Source organism: Myodes glareolus, chromosome 6, assembly GCF_982192425.1.
Source record: "Myodes glareolus chromosome 6, mMyoGla1.1, whole genome shotgun sequence".
Taxonomy (NCBI): domain Eukaryota; kingdom Metazoa; phylum Chordata; class Mammalia; order Rodentia; family Cricetidae; genus Myodes; species Myodes glareolus.
In genome coordinates this window covers 52,794,963-52,805,418 of record NC_142031.1, presented here as the reverse complement: position 1 = coordinate 52,805,418, position 10,456 = coordinate 52,794,963, and the positions used below count along the sequence as shown (strand labels likewise).

Genomic DNA, 10,456 nt, shown 5'->3' with positions numbered 1-10,456 from the left:
GGAACTAAGTGCTTTCTGGTAAGTCTATTATCCCAGCAATCTACAAGTCAGGTATATCATTAGCCCCCATTTTGGATGAAGTTCAAACATGTAATGAGCGCAGAAGCCAAACAAGAACAGTCTGACTTGAGAGTCCATTCTTCTAACCAACACATTCAACCAAATACTCCTAACGCATATAGGACATATATGCATGTGTAATGTTTTGTACTTGTATGTATAAATGCATATGTGTAAGTATTTGAAGATGCTTTAGGTTCTTAAAACTACTACAATTCAACCATCTACTCCTGATATTTATAGGACATACATGTACATATGATGTATTTGTATGTATAAATGCGTATGTTTAAGTATTTGGAGATGCTTTAAGTAGGAAGAATTAATTCTGGAAAGCTATGTATTCTGTGGTCCAGTCTCAAGCTGGTGAGTACTTCTGAGATATGTAGTGTGGGCTGATATTGCTAGAAAGGAATGGTCTGCTCCAGGCATCTAGACACACTAAGTCTAGATAAGTGTCCTCTTCTACCTTTCTAATCAGAAAACAGAGAAAGGGATTCCAGATTAATTTATTCTTATTCATCTTTTAAACTTTAAGTCTGGCCTTCAAAATACGATGTTCGTAACTGTAATACCCTACTGGCATACCTCAGCATAATATGAAAATAAACTGTTTAATTTTATTTTCATTTCCCTGTGGTCCTGTCCAGTTTCTGACAGTCGCTCTTCACGACGTGGCTGATATTTTGTTATCATGGTATTTGTCTTGTGCGTTGCCCCAGAGTCATCTGTTTCTGAGATTGCTATCTCAAGGATGACTGTCAACAGGATTCCCATTGTTTGGATGGACAATCTTGGAATGGTGGTCCCAAAGATGTCTATTTAGGAGATTCTCATTGGGCAGGTCGTTGCTCTAAAAGTTGTCTCAAAGGTGACTCTTTAGAAGACTCTTGTTGTTGAAGTTGTTGTTCTGGGGATGGTGGTCCCAAGGATGACTGTCTAGATACTTCTTGTTGTTCAAGTTTTTGCTCTAGGGGTGATAGTCCCAAAAATGACTGTCCAGATACCTCTTGTTCAAATTGTTGCTCTGGGGATAGTGGTCCCAAGGATAATTGTCCAGATACCTCTTGTTGTTCAAATTGTTGTTCTGGGGATGGTGGTCCCAAGGATAACTGTCCAGATACCTCTTGTTGTTCAAATTGTTGTTCTGGGGATGGTGGTCTCAAGGATAACTGTCCAGATATTTCTCGTCTTTCAAGTTTTTGCTCTGAGGATGATGGTCCCAAGGATGACTGTCTAGATACCTCTTGTTGTTCAAGTTGTTGCTCTGGGGATGGAGGTCTCAAAAATAACTGTCTAGATATCTCTTGTTGTTCAAGTTGTTGTTCTGGGGATGGTGGTCCCAAGGATGACTGTCCAGATACTTCTCGTCTTTCAAGTTTTTGCTCTGAGGATGATGGTCCAAAGGATGACTGTCTAGATACCTCTTGTTCAAATTGTTGCTCTGGGGATGGAGGTCTCAAAAATAACTGTCTAGATATCTCTTGTTGTTCAAGTTGTTGTTCTGGGGATGGTGGTCCCGAGGATGATTGTATAGAGGAATTTTGTTGCTCAGGTCTTTGGTTTTGTGCCAATGATGACTCTTCTTGTGATTCATGTCTCGTTGGTGGCTCTCTTTGAACTTCTGCTTCTACTTGGGTTTCTGGCAGTGCAGGTATGTGTTTTTCTTCTAGAATGTCATGTTGTTCTTTTTCTTTTTTTCAGTAAAAAAATAAGACAAAATTACCAATAAACATAGAAGTCATTTGAACCAACTGAAACAAATCACAGACAATTGTTCCTATCATAATATCAAGGATTTAGTAATGAGAGTGAAAATCATTTTCACACAGGGCATTAAACCTTAAATGTCCTTTTGATTGAGTCAACATTTGTTCTCATGTAAAAACACAATCTCAAACAAGTATAGAAAGGAGAGAAGAGATGCCTGAGAAGAGGGAACAAAGGACATGTCACCAGATATAAATGACACAGATATAATCTGTTGATCATTAAAAACTGAACAGCTATGGAAAGACTTGCTTTTTCTGTGTGTTATTGAGACAGGGAAGGCACTTTTATTAAATGAAAGGGAAAGAAATGAGAGCATAGGAGAATCTGGAGCCTGTGTTTGGCACAAACAAGACAGTCTGTACAGCACAGGGAAGGAGCCTATGCACAACAGCTCTTCCTGACAAACCACACTCAACTGAGATAAGTCAACCACATTTCTACAGGGAAAAAGTACAATGGAGCTGAGGAAATCAAGACCAAGACAAGCCTGATAGAATGTGGGGGATGCTGGGTAGCCCAACTGACATGCAGAAGATTCACCATGTTCACCTAACCACCTTCCCATCAAGATACAGTGTTCCCCTTACCTTCAGAAGCAACTTACAAATCCCAAATCAGAAACCTCAACTCTAGTTTCATTCCTGCCCCCTCATTTCCATCATGCCAAGTTTGAACCATCTAGTCTATTTCCAGAAACCTGCTAGCTCCTGTGTGGCTTCATTGTCTTGGCCCAGCTATCTCCAGCTGAGAGAATACAAGAGTTACACTCTAATACTCTGTTGCCTTCCTGTATTCCCTTTACTTTTGAGCAACACAAAATTTTAGTCAACTCTCTCCCTGGTTTAGCATTATCTATCAGACAAAAGACTTTATAGCAAATGAGGGCCTGGCAGGCATGGTCAGAGGGCCACTAGGTCTGCATTCCCAGCCACCGACATCTTAGTGGGCCAGATGAGTAGTTCCAACCAAAGGAATGCAAGCCATGACTCATCCCTTTTGAACTCAACTTCTATTGGTCTCTATTTGACATCATATTTGGAGGCCCAGGTGCTGGTGGATGACATCATAACACCAAGGATACCTGGGTCATGTACCAGGGAAGGAGAGAAGCTTAGTAGAGCTGCCACCCACAATGGGCTTTCTGTGGTCATTAAAGGAAGATCTGTTGCTGGGCGGTGGTAGCACAGGCCTTTAACCCCAGCATTCAGAAGGCAGAGGCTGGTGGATCTCTGTGAGTTTGAGGCCAGCCGGGTCTACAAGAGCTAGTTCCAGGACAGGATCCAAAGCTATAGAGAAACCCTATCTTGAAAAACCAAAAAGCAAGCAAGGAAAGGAAATAAGGAAGGAAGGGAGGAAGGGAGGGAGGGAGGGAGGGAGGGAGGGAGGGAGGGAGGGAGGGAGTAAGGAAGGAAGAAAGGAAGGAAGCAAGCAAGCAAGCAAGCAAGCTCTGGCATATAGAATCATTGGGACATTGGGAGTAGGGGTTACTATTCCTTAGTGCAGTTCAGCCTTCCTCCATCACTGGCACAAATGACCCAAGAGCCAAGCCCTGCTTTATCACCTTTATGTTCCTTTCCTTCCCCACACACCATCCTTTGACTCCATTTATCCATGAGTCACACACCTCTCAAAATCTGCTGTAGCTTTGCAATGAACCTTAATCCCCCCATTCCTCTGCCCACAGCCCCTTCTCCACAGTGTCTGCCTGGCAACTCCTGGCTGGCTGCTCACAGTCATCCTTTATGGAAGTCTTGCATCCTGATGCCTCCTTCCAGGCCCTGGCCGTGCAGTCTTCTGACTGTGCTCTGTTTCCAGGCATCCCCCCGATTTCTCTACATTCTCACTTAGTACAGGCAACCTTCTACACCCGAGTTCCACTCTGACCCACATGAGCTTGCTCAGAACCCTGGACTGTGTCGTGTTCACATGTGACAGTCAACACACATCTCAGTCCACAATGGGCACCTTGTAACGGGCTTTGTGTTAAAGGGCAATGATGGCATGGGAATCCTGCATTCAAAATAGCCTTAGACAAGGCCCACTTCCTTTTCTTCGTCTCAGTTAATTCTCTCTTGGAAAACAGAGAGGAAAACACACATCTACAGGACTGTAGACATATGGTGACAAATGGCTAAGTTTGCTGAGTAGAAGAATATCAATGCTTACATCACACAAGACCAATTATTATAAAAGCTTAACCATAAAAATAAACAAATGCTTACATGATACAGTGTCCATGATTACAAAAGCTTAAACAGTGAAAACACATAATATGTGCATACATACATACATTGTTATAAAGCTTAGATAGTGAAAATATATACATAGTGCATACATACATACATTGTTATAAAAGCTTAAATAATAAAAATTAAGTTCATGAATCAGAAGTTTGGAAGAAAACAAAGACTGTCTTTTTTTTTAATAAAGACTCTCTTATGCCATCTAAAACTATCAGCCAGGTAGAAGTCAGACCTAGGGTAGAAGAGTGAATGCAGCTGGGACTCCACATAAAGGTTGTGGCAGACCCCAGGCAGTAAGCAACTGAGGCAGGAGCAGTATCTTACGCATGCTTTTCCTTAAACACCCAACTGGCATATGGAAGAAATTCAGACTATTCAGTAAATGAAAATATAAAGGAATAAATCATGACTGAATCAGAAGTTCCCTCATCCCATTTACATAGACCCTTCCCAAAGACACAAGACATTAGAATGAGCAAAATCAAAACACAATGAAGATATTAAAATGTGTTTATATGGATAAAGCAATTAATATAGCAAAATAGAGATGCAAAATACTAGCTTGGCACAATATCCGTGCTGTGTGAAGATATAGTGAAGAGCACTTTCAAGGTCCTGGCACTCGCCTTGACTTTCCAACTCAACCATCCGTGAGCTGCTCCAGGCACTGCCTATGTGTTCTATGCCATTTCCTTTCATGACTCAGCCTATAGTCTAAGCAGTTTCAATCTGTGGCCAAGGCCGTGACCTACAGCGCACCAGGGGCACGGACTCACCTGAGGTTTCCCACCTAGATCCTAAGCTCACTTCCACCCTCGGTAGATTTTTCTCTAGTACTTTCTTTAAAATATTGTCAGGGTAAATGCAGTGAAATTTCAAAATAAATGAGCAAAGCATGTTAACCTAAACTGAACTGAACTGAACTGACTGGTCAATGGTACTTGTCAAATGACTTAATGACCGCCGTCCAGAGAACGGCTTGGCAAGCTGCACGTACAGCAAGGGGAGCCCAGTGCATCTGAAGCTGGAAAAAAACCTTCCTCATGGGAGGCAGTCATGAGGGAAATCCAGATATGGCAAGGAATAAAGCAACCTCACTGTAATCATTCCTACTGGGGCAGACTCTCCGAAGGACCCAATATGGACACTCAGAAGGTCCCCAGATATTTCCCCCGCCCCACACCTATGTCGTGTGCAACAGCAGCGCAAATGATCGATCACCTACAGTGCATTCTCTTACCAGGAGTCGGAACCACTTCTTTATTCTTGCGGAAGTTCTTGAGAAATGCTGAAATGAAAAAGGAGCAGAGAGGTTAGTGGGCCGAGCAGAGGATTCACCGCGAGCTTCAGTGGGACACTGTGGCTAAGAGAGCCGGTGGAATGCAACCTTCTGGATAGCCTGGAGAGAATTTCAGGCCAATAAAAAAAAAAATAGATCCTACTGAAAATACAACCATGCTTTTGTAATGTAGAAATGGATGATGATATTAATCACTCTTTGGGATTACAGGGCAACTGTTTGGATGTTCATCTGCATGGTTGTGTTCCCAAAGAGACAAGCATATGTGGCTTGAGATTATTTGCCTTGCTCTTCCTCCAGCTTCACGGTCGGCTCCCCAAATGACTGGGGGTAGGAATTCCTGTGTTGTACTTTACACCAGCAGGACTCTGAGAACATGTGAAACTGCTCTGGACATCCTGGATCACAGGTAACAATAAATGAGTATTTGCTCTAAAATGAAGAATACTAAAACAAGCCAAATACCGGACACCAGGTCCCTAGGGAAACACACTCATGCACACGGGGATGACGTAAATGCAGAAGGACATCTCTGCAGACCTGCCACAAGCAACATTCCAGCCAATGAGTCTGCTTTGATTCCAAGTACGTTGTGAAGTTTACAAAAGGCTCTGTCCACCCCATCAGCTGAAGATATTCGCTGTATTCAAGTGCCCTCATGTTTCAGCACTGCTAACAGGGAGACGTTGTTAGTAAGCATTTTGGTTCTGCTGAATTCAGGGACAAGGGTCAGCAGAATTAGGCCAGTGCTGTTCTGAGACCTGACATCCGGCACCTGGGATGAAAAACAAAGCGGGCCTGGGCAACTTCGGCGTTTACGGCCGCTGAAGGAAGGGATGCGAGAGGCCGTGAAGGGAACAGCTGCCCAGATCGCACTGCCAAGAGCAGCCGCTAAGGAGTCTGAAACTGAAGCAGAGAAGCAAATTCGGGAACCAAGAGTCTGAAGACGAGGCTGGTTTTCGTTACAGCTATGAGGTTTCAAAAGTCACCTGACAAGGCATCCAGCACAACGTCCGCCCCCAGAGAAGGCCTGCCTTCCTAGCAGTAAGCCCCATGGGGCTGAGGGGCAGCTCAGTCGGTAGAGCGCATGCTCACCATGCGCAAAGGACTGGGTTCCTTCCCCAGCTTCACACAAGCTTAGCGTGACGGCACATGCCTACGATCCCAGCACAGGAGAGATGGAAGCCAGAGGGTCAGAGTTCAAAGCCATCTTCAATCGCGTGACAAGTTTGCGGGCAGCCTGGGATACTAGAGAACCGGTTTTAAACACAACAAACCTTGCCCTTGCCTGCATTTAGCATTGCGGCTGCCAGGACGCCGAACCTGCTGAAGCTAATCACTCACGTTAGCCTGTGATCTGTGAAAAGAAATCCACTCTTTGATCTAAGATGTGAATCATGTGTGGAAAGCTAGAAGCCCAGAGTTAGAGAGCACTTAGCTTCTGACTGCCTGGGCTGTTAACTAGGTAACTGATGTTCTGTGGCTAGAACGGCGCTTACATACTTCAGCAAAGGCATTTCCCAAGTCCTATAGGAACTACAGTTAAATCAGAAAATACTTTGGACTCAGTAAATCTATTGTCAGTTTCAAGAAAGTATTCCCCATCCGCGGTGGCTCTGTGGTGACAAGGTCACCTTGGGGCTCTCTGGCAAGCACCATATATTGTCTAGATACAAGATCCATTTATTGAGGGTCATTTTATACCTCAATCCTGACTGTCATTACAGGAGGTCAGAGGTGACCTCAGACAGGAGTCCAGTACTTACAGATTTTTGAAGCACTTTGGATTTTGGAATTTGGGATAAGGGCAGTCAACCTGTGTTCAGAAACTATCAAGCTTAAAGAGAAGTGAGAAGCAGAGAAAGACCTGGAAAACACAAACATGTCAACCTCTTAGCAAAGGCCTCTGGGCCTGCAGAGACGCTCTCCCAGTACAAGGTCCCTCCTGACTCTCATGTGGAGTTTTGTGCTCCATTTTTTATTCTTCCGTTTTAGGGTTTCAGTTTTCTTTTATCTCTCTCTTTGTTGTCAGCTACCTTAAATCCTTTCGGCAATAGAATAATAGACTTTATAATTGAGAGAGAGAGAGATGTGGGGTCCGATTGTCCACTGGGAAATGTTCAGAGCAAACAAAGTCAGGGTTTGCATTTCTCAGGACAATGAATGCACCCAAACGATGCCACACACTTGGAGTGGCTGGCCTCCACAGTCTACCAACAACACACAGAGAAGTGCTTCCTCTGTCCTGCGAGAGAAACTCACGGACCCATGGGAAGAAAACATCTTTGGTTCATGTGACTTTGGGAAAGTCACCCACCTCTCTACACTGACGCAAACCCAACAACTGCCAAGATGGTTGTCGCCCTCAGAAAGTGACTATAACCTTGACACAGCACACCCCTCACCTCCTCCCAGCCCCTTCCTCACTGGGGGCCTGTTGCACATTTTACAGCCTCCCACTCTGCCCACATCATTTACCGCTGTTAGCATCTCCACCGCCCTTTATCTCCGCCAATTACGCCCTCGGTTAATAGACTCTCAACACATAACCGAGCCTGGAACCTTACAGACTTAGCATTAATTTATGAACTTTATCAGAAAAAAAAATAAATAAATGGAGTTAAGAGGTATGTCAGCCTCAGTTTCTTGAACTTAGTACAAGAAGTTTGAGCAAATGATTTTCTGGCTGATCTCCACATTCTCGACATGGCACCCGAGTAGCAGGCACCAATGCTGGGCACAGTTAAAGGGGGGGGGGGCTGAAACAAACCTTCTGTGCACATTTTGCAAAGAGACTGATTGCCAAGGGGAAGCAGACAGTCTAGAAAGGCTTCAGCCTCACAAGCACAAGTTCACAAGTTTAGATCCTCAGTGCCAACCTAACAGCACCCATCCGTTAACCTTGAGAGGTCAGAAACAGGAAGGTGCCTGGAACTCTGGCAATCTGTCAGGCAAAATCAAAGAGCTCCAAACTCAGGAAGAGACTTTATCGTAAAAAACTAAAGGGGATGTCTGACAAGATGACTTGACAGTTTTAAGGTGCTTACCACCAAATCTGAAGACCTGAGTTCAATCCCCAGGACCTACTTGGTGGGGGATAAGAACTGACCCTCGCAAGCTGTCCTCTGAGCTCCGTACATATCCTGTGGCACATACACACACTGACACATGATAAATATAAGTAAATATGTAAATAATATGGAGAATGACTGGGGAGGGCACGGCACTGATCTGTACTCTCCACACGCGTGAGCACCAGTAAGCACAAGGGCACACTCACAAGAACTCTGCTTCGTGTACACAGGACATGTTGGGCATGGCACTGAAAATCCTGGGACCTGAAAGCCATTCACACCCTAGTCCAAGAACCTATGGGTATATTTGCTCATGTGGTAAAGGCACATTAGGGCTGCCTAGGGGATTGAGGCAGCGACAGACCTAGATGCTCCCCAGGATATCCAGGTGGGCTAGGCACAACCACGAAGGCCCTTGGAGTAGAAGGCAGCAGAAGAAAAGAATCAGAGAAAATGTGAACACAAAGCAAGGGCTGGAGAAAGGCAACCAGATTTGAAAAGGGGGGGGGGGAGTGGACACTCTTGGGAGCTGGAAACGGCATGAAAACAGATTTTCCCTGGAGCCCGAGGACAGGAACACGGGCTGTCCATGCCCATGAGACCATGTCAAACATCTGACCTGTACAATTACAAGATGGTTATTAAGTTTGCTCTCACTTGTTACAAAAGCCATATGAACTCATCAAACATTCCAGCCATCTTTGCTCCCCTCTGAGAAACTCGGCATAGGGAGGCGCACACCACTTACTCCGGGCGACTCTGGGAGAAAGGCTTAGATACCTCCACGCTGATCTCTGCACACAGATGCATGGTCACGGACGCAGCATCATGCAGATAATGCAGACACCAAAGCTGCAGGCACAGCTGAGGACAGCGACTGAAAACCAGGGCATGAGAGAAATGTGAGCTGAATGGAACTAAAAGGTTTGAATGTGAAATTCAGACCAGGGATCAGCCTCGCTGTGTGTGGCCTTGAGGGACTTTAGTATGTTGTTGTAAGAACCATGGAGCGTGCAAAGCTCTCTGTCAGCAGAGAGACTGTCTCAGGGACGGCCTAAGAAAGGACTTCCCATTAGGAGAGAAATATAAAGGAGTTGGAGAGCCTGGCTCTGTGATCTTGGTGTCCCTTCCTAGCCTGAATGTCACTGGTCCGTCCTCCATTCAAGTGATAAAAACACGACAGAGTCTGCATTTGAAATGAACGACAACTTAGTGTGCTCTTAGTGTTGCTTCTGTGAAACTGGCTGCTAGGAAACTCGAGCGAGGAACACGCATGGGGGGATCAGAGTGCACTCTTGCACAATTCAGCACTGGCCAGAGTTTCAACTTCAGTGTTTGATTGGCACACAGTAACCATCGACCCTCCAAGAGGACCAGTCAAATGCAGCTGTACGGGGTCATCTGAAACTAAAAAGAGCCTCGATTAATGCCACCCCAGTATAAGGGGTCTCACTAAAGCCAACAGATTCATGAGGTCCAAAAGGAGACAGAAAAGAGTGGAGGAGGACTCCCCGCCCTCACATCTGCACATTTTTAGGGGGTGCCAGAGAGGTGGAGTGGCTTGCTTTTGGTACTTGGTTATGAAGGAGGGAGGCCAGTACCTAAATAACTGTCCACTGGGATTCCCGCTGCACAGCTTGTTTAAACTAGTCAGGAACATCTGGGGTCTGAGCGCTTAGACTAACTCTCCACTTCCTCTTTCAATGCCCAAGCATTGTCTTAATTTAATTTTTTATGTACATCGGTGCTTTACTTGCATGCATATGTCTGTGTACCACGTGTGTTTGGAGCCCACAAAGGCCAGAAGATGGCACTGGACCCCCAAAATAGGAATTCTAGGTGGTTGTAAGCCACCACAAGAGTGCTAGGATTAGAACCCTGGTTCTCTGGAAGAACAGCCAGTGCTCTCAACCTCTTAAGCCATCTCTCCAGCCGGCAATTCCCAAGCTTAGTAATGTTAAGTCATTATGTATTAACCTCCTCTTACAGATTTTAGCATATTCAGT

The 10,456-nt window shown here is 45.0% G+C and overlaps 1 protein-coding gene across 3 annotated transcripts in view; it reads right to left on the bottom strand.

The window, feature by feature from the left end:
* Positions 1 to 553: 553 nt before the first annotated feature.
* Positions 554 to 10,456, bottom strand: part of Dcdc2c (doublecortin domain containing 2C) — a 79,732-nt gene continuing 69,829 nt past the window's right edge. For 2 of the 3 annotated variants that reach the window (XM_087906730.1, XM_087906728.1), the window contains 2 exons: positions 5,317 to 5,364; positions 554 to 1,753 (listed from right to left, as the gene is read on the bottom strand). In XM_087906730.1, the coding sequence (XP_087762856.1) occupies positions 894 to 1,753; positions 5,317 to 5,364 (908 nt within the window). In that variant the 3' untranslated portion in view covers positions 554 to 893. The remainder of the gene's footprint in view (positions 1,754 to 5,316; positions 5,365 to 10,456) is intronic. The other variant, XM_087906729.1, reaches the window with a different exon arrangement.